This window comes from Zosterops lateralis (genome assembly GCF_965231275.1).
Source record: "Zosterops lateralis genome assembly, chromosome: 24".
NCBI classification, from domain to species: Eukaryota; Metazoa; Chordata; class Aves; order Passeriformes; family Zosteropidae; genus Zosterops; species Zosterops lateralis.
Genome location: NC_139784.1, coordinates 1,840,003 through 1,856,221, shown reverse-complemented (window position 1 = coordinate 1,856,221; position 16,219 = coordinate 1,840,003). Strand labels below are relative to the sequence as shown.

Below are 16,219 nucleotides of genomic sequence, written 5' to 3'. Positions count from 1 at the left end.
GAACTTCAACAAAGCCAATTGCAAGGTCCTAACACTGCTTTGGGGCAATCTCAGACATCAATAGTGGCTGTGGGATGGAACAAAAAGGGGAGACACTTTGGTGTAACATGGCCAGGATGGTGAGGAGATCAGAGCACTTGGCTGGAGAGAAGAAGCTGAAGGCTCAGGAAGTGCAGGGAAGGCCCATTGATGAGTGTAGAGAAGAGAATGCTTTAGGGGAGACCAAAAATCATTTTTCTCATCTCATTATGATCATTGAAGAGCATTGGGCCATGCTGTCCAGCCCCAGGTCAGTAGAGAAAATTAGAAAACAGAGTTACCTACGGCATGACTAAGAATATTTAAACTGAGCCTGCGTTAACCCCCTGTGAACAACCATTCCCCACAACCTGTCCCACAACCAGCCCTGAGCAACATCCCTCTTTCTGGGCATGTTGGAAGAGGATCTGTAGGGAAATAAATGAGAGGAAAACATGGGCTTTGATGCAAAAGAATTTTATTGAGTCAAAACAGGAAAATTAGGTCAATCCAAGCAGAGATGCCAATGCAGAGAGCACCAGGGACAAACAACAGTTGGGTTTTCTCCAAGGTGTGTTTTCCAAGCAGGGCCCCACAGAGGGAGCAGGGCCAGCAGGTGCTCCCCAGGGTGGCTGTGTGGGGCTCACAGACCAGGGCAGCACAAGGCAACAAGGACACAGCAGGGAAAGGAGAGAGGGGCAGAGGGCAGAGGCAGGGCTGGGCTGTGCTTGCCAAGAGCCCAGGCTGGCCCCGTCCTTCTGCAAGGGCTGCTGGGGTTGCTCAGCCCCTCAGGAAGCAACAAGGCCCTGCTGCGTCCCCAGGGCGGTTCCATCCTGGCAGTGCCTGGGTTCCTTCCCCAGGGCCATGGCAGCAGCTTTAGCAGGGGAGGCCACAGAGGCCACTGCCCAAGCCTGAGAGGCCAAAGCCCCCAGAGTTGATGGGCACTCCCTGAGAGCTTAGGATGCTGCCAACAGCAGCAGAGGTGGAGGATCCCACCACAGTGTTCTGTGGGAAGGAGGTGAGGATGGGGCCAGGCAGGGTCACCACCACGGGCGAGGGCTGGATGGCCACAGTGGAGTCCTGGCACTGCCTGACACAGGGCTCATTGCAGCTGTTGGCCAGCGGGGTGGGGCCGCAGGGCTGGCAGGGCCGGCACGGGCTGTAGCAGGACATGGCTTGGGGCTGCAGATGCACCTGAGAGAGAGGGAAGAGGGAAGTAAATCACAAGGAGAGGGTGAAGATCCAACTGTCACCCCACCATGACGGAGACAAGGCATGAGCTGGCAATGAGAGCTGGAGGCTGGTTCTGGAGGCATGTGGGCTCTTCCCCTCACACAAACTCCACCCTCAACCCCGTGGGCTCAAGCCCAGGGATGTCCTCAACCAGCCCAAAACTGGGGCAATACTTCTGCCAAGTCCCAGAAGTCATCCACCTCCCACTCCTTTCCTCCTCTCACAAAAAGCATCTGCAAAATCCTGCATGGGACAAAGTCACAGGTATGTGCAGAGAAATCCCAGAGGAGAAGGGGAAAATGGGGAATGGGCTTCAAACTCACCTTGTTCCAAGGAGATGGAGGTGAGCAGAGTGAATGTGAGAGTGAGGAGAAGAACCTGCTTTTATACAGCTCTTGCATTGCCTCAGGCCCAGAGTCCTGCATCAGGGCATTAATTTTACAACAGACTCATCTTCAAAGGAAAATATCCCACATAGTGGCAGCATTCACATTTTGTTTCCATCTGTGCTTCCATTTTATTTCCTCATTTCTGACATTCATGCCCTGCATTGCAGGATCCTTTCATGTTCTGTCATGAGAAGCCAGTGGATATCCCAGGGAGAGCCATGTCAGTGAGGGCACATGACCCAAGGGCTGGATGAAGGCAGGAAATGTTGGTTTAGGGCAGTGAAAAGCAATTCTTTGCAATCCCTCTTGCAGAAAGAGGCCCTGTCTCACACTGCACATGGCAGAGGGCATCCAAGTAATCCACTTTTTACAGACATTTCACCTGCTTCTCTCTTTTCCCTTGTTCTCTGCAGCAGTCACGAGTTGCAGCATCTCCAGGCAGCCTGGCTGTGCCAATGTTTCAGCTCTCTTCTTCCTGATGCCCTTTGCTCTGGAGGGGATGTTTGCCAGGCATTAGAAAAGCCAAAGCCCACCTGGAGTTGAATCAGGCAAAGCACATGGAGGGGCAATAAGAAGTTCTTCTCCAGACTGGTCATCAGTAAAGGGAGCCTTGGACCCAGGCAGCCCCAGTATTCAACAGAACAGGGTAGCTTCCCTGAGGGCAGGGGGTACAGGAAAGTGGGACATCCTCAAAGGTTTCTGTCCTTGGTCTTTATCACCACAATTTGCTGAACTGAATTTCCTGGTACTCCTTGGAACAACTGGAACAGAAAATACTTCCCCAAGCAGAACAGAATCCCATGGGGGAACATTCAAACACACTGGTCTGAAATGAGTGTGTGTGAATTGATGCGTTCACTGGTGTCAGTACAAAGCCTTTCTCAACTCCCTTTGAAATCACAGAGACCACAGAATGCATCTGAGAACTGGAATAAAGCTTGTGAATATCTTGTCTTCAAGAAAGGCATGAAAGAGGAGTCAGGGAATAACAGGCCAGTCAAATTGTCTCGATATCTGGAAAGGTGACAGAGGAAATCACTACAAAATCCAACATGCAGTGCTCAGGGAGGAGGTGTGCTCAGAAGAGCCAGGGACGCAAAACCAGCTTTCAAACTACACCAAGGAGTGATGTACTTCTCTGCCTTGCAGACATTGAGGCAGCTGGGATGTATCCCAGGAGGGCAAGGGAATGCCTTCAGTAGGCAAATCTCCAGGGAGAGACTCTCCCGACCCACAGCAAGTCACACTAATTTTGGTGTGAGCCCAAGCCAGGAGTGCATGATGTCTGCAGGCTTTGTCACAGGCAGGACTGAATTCCCTTCCAGCAAGGGCAGCTCCATCCATAACCATGGAAAACCATCCTCAAGCACTGGGCTGTGCCCAGACCCACAGCTCCAGGCAGCCCAAATGCCACTGCCCTCAGCCTGACCTGCTTGGCAGCACAGCCACAGCTCAGGGTGTTCTCAGAATTGACAATGTGTGGCAGGACTTTATCCAGGTCAGGATGCAAAGGGTGCAGCCAAAGTGCATCATGGAGTGAAGAGAGGGGAAAGAGAAGGCGCTGTCCCAAGAGTCAACACATCCCTCGGTGTTATAAATGCACATTATAAAGCTGGCTTTTCACAAGTATTAAAATGAATGCTATATGTATAATGTAGAAAATTTAACTGTATTTTCTTTTTAACAGTCTTAGAAATGTGATGAATGTATGTTTTCTTTTTAAGTTGTAAAAACCTTTTTGTAAAGCCAGTCAAGCCAGTTGACCAAACTGAATCAAACCCCCACCAGAAGATAAGGGAAGAGAATCTTCCTGATTTCCTGAATTGATTAGATCAAGATAGCAGTGAACCAAAAGCTACAAAATATAATTCATTGATCTCCTGGTATCAGAAGAATAAGACATGAGAAGACTACCAGGAGCCAAAAAGAATTTTATTTAATAAAATGTTAATTTGGTACAATGGGACAAGTTTCTGGAGGGAGGAGGGGCCAAAAAACCAAGACAACATCTGAACCCAAGAAATGTTTGAAAATGCATATGTAAAAGGTTAATCCTTAAAAGCAAGGAATTTGAAGGAGTAGGGGTGCTTTTTCTAGTGAGGTACCCCAGCTGGAAACTTTTTTGCTTTTCTATCTCCTAACTGTCTATTTTTTACTTTTTATTAAACTTATAAATTCTTCTAAAAAGTGAAGCTTGTTTTTCACACTCAAGCAGTAAGGAAGTACCAAACTCCACATAGGTCAACTTGAGGCTTGGTTCCTGCCCATACTAATGTGTTCCTGCACAAGAAATCCTTGGACTTCTCATCCCACTACATGATAGAAGCCTCCATAACTTAATGGGTATGTCAGAAATGAGGAAATTAAATGGCAACATAGATGGAAACCAAACCACAATCTGTGCCATTGGATAGAATGTTTTGCTTTGAGGTGAGTCTGTAGGAAAATTACTGCCCTCGTGCAGTGACTGTGGGCCTGGGGCAATGCAAGAGCTGTATAAAAATGGGCCCTTCTCCTCACTCTCTCATTCACTTCTCTCACCTCCATCTCCTTGAGAACAAGGTGAGTCTGAAGCTTTTTCTCATCCTTCTCCTCCTCCCACGAAATTTCTCAGTCTATACAAGCTTTTTTGTGCCATATGGATTTTTGCCATGGGAATAGGAAGGGGGCAGAAGGTGTAACATGGGGAAAGGCTGGGGCTTGTCTGAGATGTTTCCAGCGCTATGGACAAGAAAAGGGACCTTCTTGGGTAGCTCTTGGCAGGGCTCTTCTGAGGAAAGGAGCCTGTGTGTCCTTCTATACAGCCCCCAAAGCTTGTCTCCAGTTCATGCCCTTGGTCTCTCACTGTGGAGTGACAGTTGGATCCTCACCCACTCCTTGTGCTCTGCTTCCCTCTTCCCTCTCTCTCAGGTGCATCTGCAGCCCCAAGCCATGTCCTGCTACAGCCCGTGCCGGCCCTGCCAGCCCTGCGGCCCCACCCCGCTGGCCAACAGCTGCAATGAGCCCTGTGTCAGGCAGTGCCAGGACTCCACCGTGGCCATCCAGCCCTCGCCCGTGGTGGTGACCCTGCCCGGCCCCATCCTCACCTCCTTCCCACAGAACACCGTGGTGGGATCCTCCACCTCTGCTGCTGTTGGCAGCATCCTCAGCTCTCAGGGAGTGCCCATCAGCTCTGGGGGCTTTGGCCTCTCAGGCTTGGGCAGTGGCCTCTGTGGCCTCCCCTGCTAAAGCTGCTGCCATGGCCCTGGGGAAGGAACCCAAGCACTGCCAGGATGGAACCGCCCTGGGGACCCAGCAGGGCCTTGTTGCTTCCTGAGGGGCTGAGCAACCCCAGCAGCCCTTGCAGAAGGACGGGGCCAGCCTGGGCTCTTGGCAAGCACAGCCCAGCCCTGCCTCTGCCCTCTGCCCCTCTCTCCTTTCCCTGCTGTGTCCTTGTTGCCTTGTGCTGCCCTGGTCTGTGAGCCCCACACAGCCACCCTGGGGAGCACCTGCTGGCCCTGCTCCCTCTCTGGATCAGGCACATGGACACCTGCTGGAATCACTGCCACAGCCATGGCACACAAACATTCATCTGCCCCTGGTGCTTCCTGCACTGCATTCCTGTTTTGGATTTAACTGTTTACCTCTTTTGACGCATTAAATTTCTGTTGCATGCCAGCCCATGCCTCTGTGTCATCCTTTTCTCTACAGGCATGATCCCAAGATGCCCAGGCAGAGCAGTGTGGACCAGGGGTGGTTCTGGCAGGATATTTCAGGGATGTTTGTACAGTGATTGTTTACACAGTGATTGCTAACTCTCCATGCAGGGTCCCTGCCTGTGTGGTCACTCCAGACACACACAGTCAGGAGGAAGAGCATTTCACTGGGAAGGTTAGGGGTGCATGGGGCATATGGAGAGCCTTCATTATTCCCAGCAGGAAGGATGGAATAGTGTATACTGAGCCGTTTTCAGCCTTTGTAAATGAGTAAAACACCAGTGCAGATCGTGTGTGCAGGGAGACACAATCCTTTGACAGATTTAGTCCATCTTAGGCTTCTGGAAATGAGTAAAACACCAGTGCAGATCGTGTGTGCAGGGAGACACAATCCTTTGACAGATTTAGTCCATCTTAGGCTTCTGGAAACAGTTTTTACACATTTTTACAAACAGAAGAGGAAAAGACAAGCTTCTCTGTGCTTAAAAATGTCTTTTGTTAGTATTTCCACTCAAGAGAAACCTACACTGTTTTCCTGTTGTACAGTTATGATTCTATAAACATACTATCTCTTGTACCTTAAGATGATTCCGCTCTTGCTGTTATCAGAGAACACTGGTAAGCCTTCAATCACCTTCTGGAATTAAATTAGGCAAATTTCTGGCTGCTGCCAGAAAAACTTTTTCCTGTAATTCCTAACCAGAACAGTGGGAAACCTTCTAGAGTATCTTCTTCCCCTAAAGGAAATGAGGGAATTGAGCACCAATGCCTTTTGTTCACATGTGTATGAGACTCCTCATTTGAAGTCAGTTCCAAAAGAGGGTGATTGCCCTGAAGAGAGGGGGGCTGTGAGTGTGGATTGTCCTGGGAGGAGAAGAAACAACTGGAGCACAAGTGTGATGAGGAGAAGCTGAAGGAGCTGGGGGGACCCAGCCTGGAGAAAAGGAAGCTCAGGGGAACCTTCTCCCTCTCCACAACTCCCTGACAGGAGGGGACAGCGAGGTAGGGTTCAGGCATTGCTCCAAGGGAGCAAGGGACAAAGTGAGTGAAAACAGCCTGAAGTTGTGCCAGGAGAGGTTTAGGTTGGCCATTCAGGAAAAATTCTTCACTGAAAGGGTGGTAAGTCATTGGAACAGGCTGCCCATGGCAGTGCTGGAGTCACTATCCCAGTGAGTATTCATAGAACACACAGATGTGGTACTTGGGGACACAGGTGGCCTTGGCACTGCTGGGGGAATAGTTGGACCTGATGATCTCAGAGGGATTTTCCAGCCTTAACAATACTCTTAATTCTATGAAGCAGAGGCAGAATGATGGGCCCAAGCCTTGGTTTCCCAAAGCAGAGTCTCAAGGGTCAGATTTATAAAAGCAAATAATTTAATAGCGCAGTGCACAGCAGGTGAGCTCAAGGCAATGATATCCCCGTGACTTGGGCACCTGCCCCCACATGTGCTCCTCTTGGTCCAAGTTTTGGTCTGGGGTGTTCTAACACCTCGCTGAGCTCTTTCCCCAGGTCAGTGCAGGGAGACGTTCTGAGCTCACAGAGCTGGAGCCTCCTGATCTCCTGCTCTGGCTCCTGGTGCACCGGGGGGACTAAAATAGCCCCAGACACAGGATAAACACCACTGAGCACCCAAACCACCCGCGTGTTATTGCTGCAAAATGTGGAGTATGTAAAGTTTTCTTAAGAAATTATGTTATTTGGTGTGTGATCTTTTTAGACTTTCAAGACTAATCGACAAGACAAGGTCTCTTCCAACCTCGACAATTCTGATTCACTGTTGGGGGTCAGTTCATAACCAATCCCTAAAGCAGCAGCAGTCCCAGTCAAAACAAGAATGAGTCCAAGCCTGGCTCGTTCTATCTAAACGGGTTTATCTCGGCTGGACATTCCCCAACACCTCAGGGCGGTTTCAGGATCCCGGGCTGGGGTCGAGCCCGGCCAGGCCGCGCTCGAAGGCGCCGTGGGCGCGGCTTTACCCCGGCAACCCCGGCTGGGCGGGAAGGGCGGCCCGGCCCGGCCCCACAGCCCGCCCCACAGCCCACCCCACAGCCGCCCCACAGCGGGCCCGGCCCCACAGCCCGCCCCACAGCCCACCTCACAGCCAACCCCACAGCGGGCCCGCCCTACAGCCCACCCACTGCCGGCCCCGAGGCGGAGTCGGACCCCGCAGCCAACCCCACAGCGGGCCCTGCCCGGCCGCACACCCGCCACCCTCCGCATCCGGCCCCGAGGCTCGGACCCACAGCCGACCCCCACCCCGTCCCGGAGCGGACCCGGCCCAGCCTCGCACCCGGCCCTAAAGCGGACCCTGCCCGGCCCCGACATGGAGCTCGAGGAGGATTTGGGTGAGGCTTGGCTGGGGAGGGACGGGGAAAGGGCTTGCTGGCTGCGGGCAGGGCCGGGACCAGACCCGCGCTTTGGGGTCTGCTCCCCCTCGGGCCGGGTCTGTCCCCTCTAGTCCCGGGTCTGTCCCGTGCCCGGTGCTCGAGCCGGGCGGGCCCCGGGGCCTCTCGATGATTCCAGCCCGGGTCCCCACACCACGTGCGGCTGGTGCCGGTGAGGTCCGGCCTGCAGAATTTTTCTGAATAAAAGGACTTTGGTTCGAACATGGCTTCCCCCCATGTCTCCAGGCGGGTTTGGGATCCGTTTCCATGCGGTGTGGACAGGGGCGGGTATAGGGATTTCCCTGCACGTGGCATTGTTGTGGTGCCTCTGGTGGTTTCTGACGTGTGTGAATTGCAGAGGCTCGGCTGCCCAGGGCGCTTTTGTGGTGCGGGTGTTGGTGCTGGTGTGCGGTGCTCAGGGCTCTGCTGCTGGGCTCTGTCCCCTTTCCCCTCACTGGCAACGTACTTGGTCTTGTGTGGAGCCAGTTCAGAGAGAGAAGCCCTTGGAAAAATCTCTAACAAATAGTGTTTAGTCTTCTGAATTGCTTAAACAGACAGTGCTTAGTCCTGTGTTTACATATAGCCGTGATTAACGTGCACAAGTGGGTATCTTAGCCATGAGAATACTGTGTGCCTGATAAAGGGCTTATCTTGGCCAGACCCCTTACCTGGAATGCATTCAAGGAAAAACCGTCCTCACAAGGAAGGACGAGATGTTTGGAGGAGCATCCCCCACACAGCCGGTGCCAGAATAGAGTAATGCTGCTTTCTAGTACTGAAATTACAGTGTTTTGTTTTTCACAACGTTTTTGGTGACAAAACCACTTGTGATTGCTCTTCCAGGGGCAGCTGGGCCAATGCAAAGCCGGGGGGGGGGGGGGGCGGTTTCAGCTGCTTTAATGCCCCGAGCGGACTGTTGAGCTGAAAGGGGCTCAGAGGCAGCAGCACTCCACAGCCCAGATGGAAATAAGGATCCTGTCTGTTCCTTCTCTTTCCAAGTGGCTCTCAGTATGAATTCTGCTCCTTGGGACTTCTGGAGCAGTGTTATAACAACTGCCAGCCTGGGGCCTGATGGAGCCAAAGTGTGAGAGAGGAGGGCAGAGGCAGCAGCAGCCAGGCCTAGAGCTGGGTTAGCTCCTGCATAATCAAACCCTAAATGTGCTGAAAGCCCAGGCAGCAAGAGTGGCAGAGCAGAAAGGATGGGAGCAGCCCAGGCTCCCCACAGGCAGTAGTGGGGCCTTTTGTCTCCTCCTGGCTGCCTCTCTTCCTCCCTGAGAATATGCATATTTATTAATATTTATATTTTAATATATTCTATAGACAATGGTTTATGCATGGATTCACACTGCTTCATGTTCAATATGTTTGTTCCTCAGTGTTTTTGCTGCTTTAGTAATGCTTCAGCTCCTAAATAATTACATGATTAAAAGCTTCATTCAGAGTCTCATGTACCATGTTAGGCACACTCCAGAATGTAACTCAGCTCCTTCACATTCTGCCTCCAGCAAAACAAGCTGATGTTGATGGAAAAAAGATTTGGTTCAGCTGCTGAAGGCGCTGGTGAGTGTGACATGATCCCAGTGATCCTCCTCCAGGAGAGCTGGAAAGTGCTGCTGGCTTTCCCTTGGAGTAAGGGTGGTTGCCTCCCTAATAAGGTAACATAAAGCATAACATTATGCTCAGTGGTGCTGACTCTCTGTTTTAACTAATGTCCCAGTTATGAGAACTTCAAGTTTAATTAATTTGGTGATGCAAAACAAGCGCCTGCCTTAATGAATGGTTTCAAACTAAGAGCAACTGGTTGAAGTCCCTCAGACCACAGCCCTGATGTGGTGGTGTGGGGTTTTCCCCAGTGCACTGTGAGTGATTCTCATCTCCCTAAGCAGTTGCTCTTCCCTGTTCTCCTGTTCCGTCAGATGTGTTGGATCCAGAGAGGTTAATCCAGTGCCCCTTGGTTAAACACCATCAGATCAGAGCACGGAGGTTTCCCTATCACCTGGTGAAGTGTAAAGAGGTGAGCTGGGCAGGCAGTGACTGACTCTGCATGCTGATACACCCTGTGTCCCCTCACAAGTAGCCCTGATTAACTTCCATTTCATATAACTTTATATAACTTTTGTATTTAGTGATTGTCTGATCAATACATTGCAATTTCTTGTTTATCACTGTATTTTTTAAAGCAACACCATAAATATCCTAGGTTTTTTTTTCCTGTGTATCAACAAGAGGTAAGTGAATTTGAGAGATGTGGCACACAATTTTGGTTTTCCCTTGTCCAGAGCAACCCTGAAATTGCAAAGAAATTGGCCACGTGCCCCTTCAACGCTCGTCACCTGGTTCCTCAGGCTGACCTCAGCGACCACATCATGAAATGCAATGACAAAGCCTTCATGGAGCAGGATGTGGGTAAGAGAGCCCCTGTGCACCCTGGGGGATGAGGTCTCCTCGTGGGATAAATAACCCAAAAGTGGGAGGCAAATGGTTGTCTGTAGTTTTGTGTGACATAACAGCTTTAGGGAAAGTTAATCTCATTTGCTTGGCTTTATTGGGCAGTTTCTTGAGAATATGTGTCTTGGTTTAAAAGACAGGTGTCTGCTAGGGAGGGCAGGCCTCCCTTGGAATGCAGAATTCAAACCCTTCCCTCCAGATTTTGAAAATTAAGTGGGCTCTCAGGCAAAGATATGGGGATAGGATTAACAGTTCTTTACTAGTATGTATAACAAGGCAAAACAACAACAACAACAACTACAGCATTAACTACAGAACAGAACCAGGAACCTCGAGGGGCTTTGCTCAGAGCAGTCTGATCTCAGTGCCCCTGCCGGACTCTGAGAGCACCAAGCCGGAACGGTGGAAAATTCCGGGCTGGTGGATGAGATAAATCAGAAGCTCCGCGGTGGTGGCTGGAATGGCAGGGAAGGATGTCCGGGCAGGGCAGTGCAGGGGTACAGAGTAGCAAAAAGAGCAGTGCTGAAGAAGCAGCAGCAGCGGGACAGGGCCGGCCCAACTCCAGCAGGGCAGAGGAGGGCGAGCTCAGAATTCCTGAGTGGTGGTAGATTTCCCAGGACCGGGAATTTCCCAACTCCTCCCGGGAATTTCCCAACTCCTCCCGCAGCGAGCAACAGCCTGGCCATCCTCTCTCCGAAAGGCCAAGAGCAAGAGCCAGCCTAGCTGCCCCCAGCCCCTTCCTTTCCCTGCCCCCAAAGCTCTCCTTATCTTCCCCCTCCAATTCCCAGAGACAAAAGAAGTGTAGCCCAATGCCGCATTCCTGTCCCGACTTTTGGCCACTTCTTTGTTTTGGTCAAGCACCCACAAGTACCCAGCAGTTAGTCTCCTAGCAACTTATGAGGGGAAAATAATCTATGAGTAAAAAAGAAATAAATCTAACCTCCACAATTTGGCAGATGCTCTGGGTAGATTTTGCATGTATTTTGTTACCAGGCTTGTTAAATAGAAAGGTTTTACCTAAAACTGTGCAGGAAGAGCCTCTGGAAGGAGGAGTGGGATGCATTAATGGCTACAGGGATGGGCTGCTTCTCTTGCAGAGCTGAGCTCCCTTTAATTCTTGCACGCCACAGGGCACACGGTTTTCTGTCTTCTGCAGAAGTGCACAGGCAGTGATGCCTACAGCCATGTCAGCAGGTTTCCTCTTCACTCCAGCATTCCTGCTCAAATTTCCAGGGAGCAGAATCTTCTCTTTTTCATTGAAAAAGGCAAATTTGAAGTTGCTGGATTTCAGCTGTTCCCAGCCTGTTTGCATTGGTGGGGCTTCCTCTAGAGCCCAGAGATATTTTACAGCTTGAGCCGAAGTGTTTAATGGATCTAAGGACTGCTGGTCACTGTGTTTTCTCTCTTCCTGAAGTGAACCGGCCCTCTGAGCCCCCTCAGGAGCAGCCGAATAATGGGAGCACATGGCAGGCACCTCCGTGTGATGAAGACTGGGAAACAGGTGAGGAACTTCCCCATCTGCTGCCTTCTTCCTGGCCGTGTCCTCCAGCTCCTCTGGGGACATTGTGACCCCAGGGGTGCTGTTCACTCAGGGCTGCCTTGTAGGACACTTTGCCTATGCTTGTTCATATGAACATGGATCTCTCCATCCAGCAGGCTTGGCTTGGTATAGAGAACAATCCAAAATGCCTGCCAGAATGAACATGGGGAGAGATTTCCAAGTATCCCTTCCTCTCTTAAGAGCTTTTGTACCTTATGTGCAGTGATAGCAATGGAAACATGTTCCTCAGTGAAGCAGACACATTCCTCATAAGTCAACTTTTCCTCCCTCTTGAACATGTGAAAATATGACAAGAGATATTCTTGATCGTAGAATCACAGAATACTTAAATGGTTTGGTTTGGGTGGTGCCTAAAAGTTCATCTCATTCCATGAGCAGAGACACCTTATATTATCACAAACTGCTCCAAGTCCCATCTCCAAGCGTGGCCTTGGACACTTCCAGGGATCCAGGGCCAGCCACAGCTGGGGATTCACCACCCTCACAGGTGTATTTCTTCCCAATATGCCATCTATTTCTGCCCTCTGGCAGTGGGAAGATATTTAAGCCACTGATCTCATGGTGGTTTCTGGAGTTTCTTAGTTCTGAGCCACAACATCTGCTTTTTTTCACAGAGCTGCTGGAGGGATCTGAGTCTACTTTTGTGTGGGGTATGATCAACTCTGCCCTAAACAGGTAGGGAATGCAAGTTTGATTCTTTATACCAGTGTTTGTTTAAACAAATATTGCAGCCATCTTCCAGCCTCACCCTGATGGCTGGACCAGAGCTGCCTTTGCTGCTACAACACTGGGAGGAGAGATGCTGCTGGTTCAGTGTGACCTGGACCAGAGAAGGAAACCCTAATGAGCACAGATACTGTTCTGTGTACCTGTGGCAGGCTGCTCTTCCTGCCCATGGCCTGTGTTCAGGGACTGATGGATGTCTGGGCATTGTACAGGGAGAAAGGTGGTCACACTTGTGGTCCCTTGGAGTCCTTGGGAGATCCCTTGTGAGCTCCTGGGGGCCTGGCAGATGTTGGGAGTTTGGCTCTATGTCAGCAGAATCCTCCCCTCATGCCCTTTCCAAAGTGTGGTCAGAGTTTTGGGCAGGGGGAGCTCAGAGCTCAGTGCCCAGCTGTGAACAGGAAGGGTGGCTGGCTGTGGGATGTGGTGGCACCACCAGAGCTGCCCGAGGTGTTTTAAGGTTTATTTAACCAGTTCATTTACAGTTCAGCAATAATCCTGTCCCTGGCAGGCTGAGTGTTCTGTGTGAGCTCTTCCATAGGGGCTGACAGCAGCACTTCCTGGTTCCACCTGTCAGACTCTAAAAGACCTTTGAGTGTTCAGAGCTCTTCTCAGCACCACCAGCATCCCCCAGGGCCTTGCTGCAGTAAAATGCAAACGTGTGAGGCAGTGCATTTGCCAGAAGTAGCCAAAGTCACTTAATTGCAGCACCATCAGTGACCAGAACAACTCCCTGCCCTCACGGATGCGGCCCCCTGAGACCCTCCCATACACGGTGTCTGCAGGACTGTGAGTACTGAGCACGGGGCTTTGCCACCCAGTCCAGGGCTGGGGACAGCTCCTGACATTTCTGGCTGTAGCAGCACCACTGCATGGACAGGAGGGGCTGTACTGAACAGCTGCTTCTTGAGAGCAGCTTCTGAGGGAATCTGCTGCTTGGATCATCCTCTGTGTCCTTCCTTTGAAGCATCCTCTGCTCTTTCCTTGCTTCATTCCTGTGGCCCAGGTTAGGCAGAGCTGCTTCCTGGCCACGTTTGCTGTCTCTCTAAACAGGCCCTTCCACAGCATCCCCATTATCCCCTTTCACCCCCCACCCTGCCCCTGACTTAAACCAAATTGCTTTGTGCTCTGTTCACTTTCAGGCCCAGCAAAGTCAGAGCTGGGGTGAAATGGGGTCCATAAATCAGCAGCACTGGGGAAAGAAGCTATCAAATTCCATCTGGGGAGGGAGAGAAGGAGCTCCCCATGGGGAAGTGTCTAATGCTGAAATCGAAGACTTTTATTTACCTTTAGCAGCACAGCAACAGCTTAAAGATGCTTTGAGGAATGATTGTCCTGATTCCCACTGGGAGTAACTAAACCTGGTGCTCTCAGGGCACTGCAAAGCTCCTGCCCAGCCAGGGACTGTGCAATTCCACAGTGTTGGGCTGAGTCTGGCAAACCAAACTGAAATGTCAGTTGTAGACAAGCCTTGTTGCCAAGTGCTGCCTCTGCCTCTGTTCCTTGGGGGAGTGGGGGAAGTTGTTATATCTTTATCCATCTCATGCAAAAGTTGTATCTTGTCCTTTCCAGGATTCGGAGTATTAATTCCTCCCCCTGGAACTTGGGTTTGCCCCAGCAGTAAGTGTCTCCCTGACTTGGACAGGAGAGCTCCTGCAGATGACAGACATGCTCTGCACCTGATGGCAGGACTCTACACTTGGCTTTTGTTGCATAAGGTGTTTCTTGCAATGTTTGAACGTGTGGAACTGTCCTTGGTTGCCAAATGTTTCCCCCAACCATTTGTTTTAAAAGTTGCCCTCACCTTTACTTGGTGAATTTTGTTACTGTTCTTGAAAAAAATAGACTGACAAAATTGCATAGACTCAGAAACCTTCCCTGCTCAGCCCTGGGTCATGGTAACTGCCTGTGAACAGGAAAAACATTTTAATTGGCAAGTCTCTGTTTTTTGTAACAGAGATCTTTGAGACTGTTCTGTGTGCTCCAGAGATTGGGAAACAGCAGGAAACCCTTCAGAAGGGTTTTTTTAAGGAGTGGGGACAGAGGAAGTTATTTTAAGCAGGGGAGGTAGGATCTGATTAGGTTCCTAATTAGAGAAGTGATAGTGGGAAACAGAACAGTTTGCAGGGCTGAAAATCTCCCCCCAGAACCTTGTTCCTTTGCTTGACACTTTAAAACCTTTGTGCACATGGAGGAGCCCCTGGGGAGCTGGGTGCTCATGGTCAGTGCTAACTGCAAGCAGAGGGATGCAGGAGTGGGAGGGGGGAATGTCCTGCAGGGATGGCAGATTTGGGAGAATTCAGGCCTGGCACAGCAGGAACTGCTACAGTCCCATTTCAGTGGAAGTCAGGAACCACCCAACAGTAACTTCCAGGAATTTCTGCCCTATGCCTTAAGCATCTTGCTGTTCTCAGGAAGCCTGGAGGGATTATGTGGAACTTCTGCTGGACATGCAGGAGAAGTTTTGGCTGTTTGCTGGGGAGCTGCAGCAAACTCCCTGCAACTGAGGCTCTAGGAGTCGTGTTAGAGGGCCTGTTACAGCCTGGAGAGCACAAAGTGCTGAGAGTTTCTCCAGTCTGTGAAGAGGCTGAGACTAAAATAATCTGGAGCAGCCAAACTTAGAAGTATTTTTTCTGTGTGTACACTTTTTGTTTTTATCTTGTTGAAATCTGAGTTTATCCACTCAAGGTATGGCAAGTGTTCAGGTTGGGTTTTAAACCGTGTTGTCATTTGCAGACTGCTTTAAGAGCATCCTGAGCTCAACATTTACACCCTCACACCTTCAGCCTTGCCTTTGTAACCTTAGGCCTTCCCTTTGTCTCCTCCTGTGTATGAGGGGCTTCCCCAGGCAGACCTTAACAGAGAATCTCTGCAAGTTCCTTGCATCACACACAACTCCAAACAGGGGAAGTTTCAGGAGGACACTGATGTGCTTTTCCATTTTCCATTAGAGTTTGCAGTTTTCTAATGCTTAAAACGTGTTTGAGAGCTCTCAGGTACCTGTTCTATATTGGGGGAGGGGAGGAAGGGGGTAGGAATGGTTTAAATCAGTAAAAATACATGTTTAGGCCAGAAAATGTTCAGATCAAGCAGTATATTTCTAAACATGCAAAGTATAAAATGGTATCTAAATATACAACTATAAAGAATTAAGAAGCCAGACATGATGTTTGTCTAGAAAGAGGTAATTGCCTTCATATTTTCCTCTAAAGCCTAGATTTCCACCATCTGTATACTACCGCTAGAAAATAATGCATGTTGACTGAAATATGCAAAATTAGGATTCTTTTAAAATTCTGTCAATTTCTGTCAAGGTTCTTGTTAGCAATTTAGAATAAAAATGTTTTAAATTCCCTATGACTGCTCGTCTTTGGAGTCAGTAAATGCTGATATGGGAAACTCTTCACCTTGATTTATTTTTTGTCACTTGAAATGCAAATGGTGACAAACACCAGCTGTGTGATTGTTTCTGGTTTGACAGCAGTAGCTCATTTATAGGATTTGTGGACCAGAGCACTACAATTTTACAGGTAAATGCCATAATTGGTCACCATTAGCCTGAGCTCCTTTAATTGGCAGTGGGTGAAAGCTGCTCCTCCTTGGGGCTCACAGGTGTCTGTGCTGTGGAGGAAACGAGCTCCTCCAGGTTATTAAATGTTCCCCCAGTCTGGGATGGATCCAGTAGCCTGGAAAGGACCAGGCTTGGAAGGTTGTGGCTGTGACTTCAAACACCCCCAGGCCACAAGAACTGGGGGCAGGGTCCA

The 16,219-nt window shown here is 50.1% G+C and overlaps 3 protein-coding genes across 3 annotated transcripts; 2 read left to right on the top strand and 1 right to left on the bottom strand.

The window, feature by feature from the left end:
* Nucleotides 1–894: 894 nt before the first annotated feature.
* LOC310918509 (feather keratin Cos1-2-like) lies at nt 895–1,191 on the bottom strand (the record flags this gene model as incomplete). Its single annotated transcript, XM_083877384.1, has 1 exon — nt 895–1,191. One exon carries the CDS (start codon nt 1,189–1,191, stop codon nt 895–897), a length of 297 nt encoding a protein of 98 aa, XP_083733510.1.
* Nucleotides 1,192–4,571: 3,380 nt separating this feature from the next.
* On the top strand, nt 4,572–4,868 carry LOC310918492 (feather keratin Cos1-2-like; the record flags this gene model as incomplete). The annotated part of the gene is made up of 1 exon (XM_083877360.1): nt 4,572–4,868. The coding sequence occupies one exon, from the start codon at nt 4,572–4,574 to the stop codon at nt 4,866–4,868; it is 297 nt and encodes a 98-aa protein (XP_083733486.1).
* Nucleotides 4,869–7,547: 2,679 nt separating this feature from the next.
* Nucleotides 7,548–15,815, top strand: LOC310918639 (gametocyte-specific factor 1-like). Its single transcript, XM_083877565.1, has 7 exons — nt 7,548–7,684; nt 9,640–9,737; nt 10,003–10,129; nt 11,586–11,672; nt 12,347–12,407; nt 13,164–13,244; nt 14,028–15,815. Exons 1-7 carry the CDS (start codon nt 7,663–7,665, stop codon nt 14,077–14,079), a joined length of 528 nt encoding a protein of 175 aa, XP_083733691.1. The 5' UTR covers nt 7,548–7,662; the 3' UTR covers nt 14,080–15,815.
* Nucleotides 15,816–16,219: the final 404 nt, after the last annotated feature.

What these genes read in the sequence shown, in the direction of transcription:
- LOC310918639 (XM_083877565.1), top strand. Translation starts at nt 7,663, where the DNA reads ATGGAGCTCGAGGAGGATTTGG. An exon ending in ACCTGGTGAAGTGTAAAGAG is followed by an intron (nt 9,738 to 10,002) that starts GTGAGCTGGGCA and finishes TCCCTTGTCCAG; the next exon opens with AGCAACCCTGAAATTGCAAA. An exon ending in TACACGGTGTCTGCAGGACT is followed by an intron (nt 13,245 to 14,027) that starts GTGAGTACTGAG and finishes TGTCCTTTCCAG; the next exon opens with GATTCGGAGTATTAATTCCT.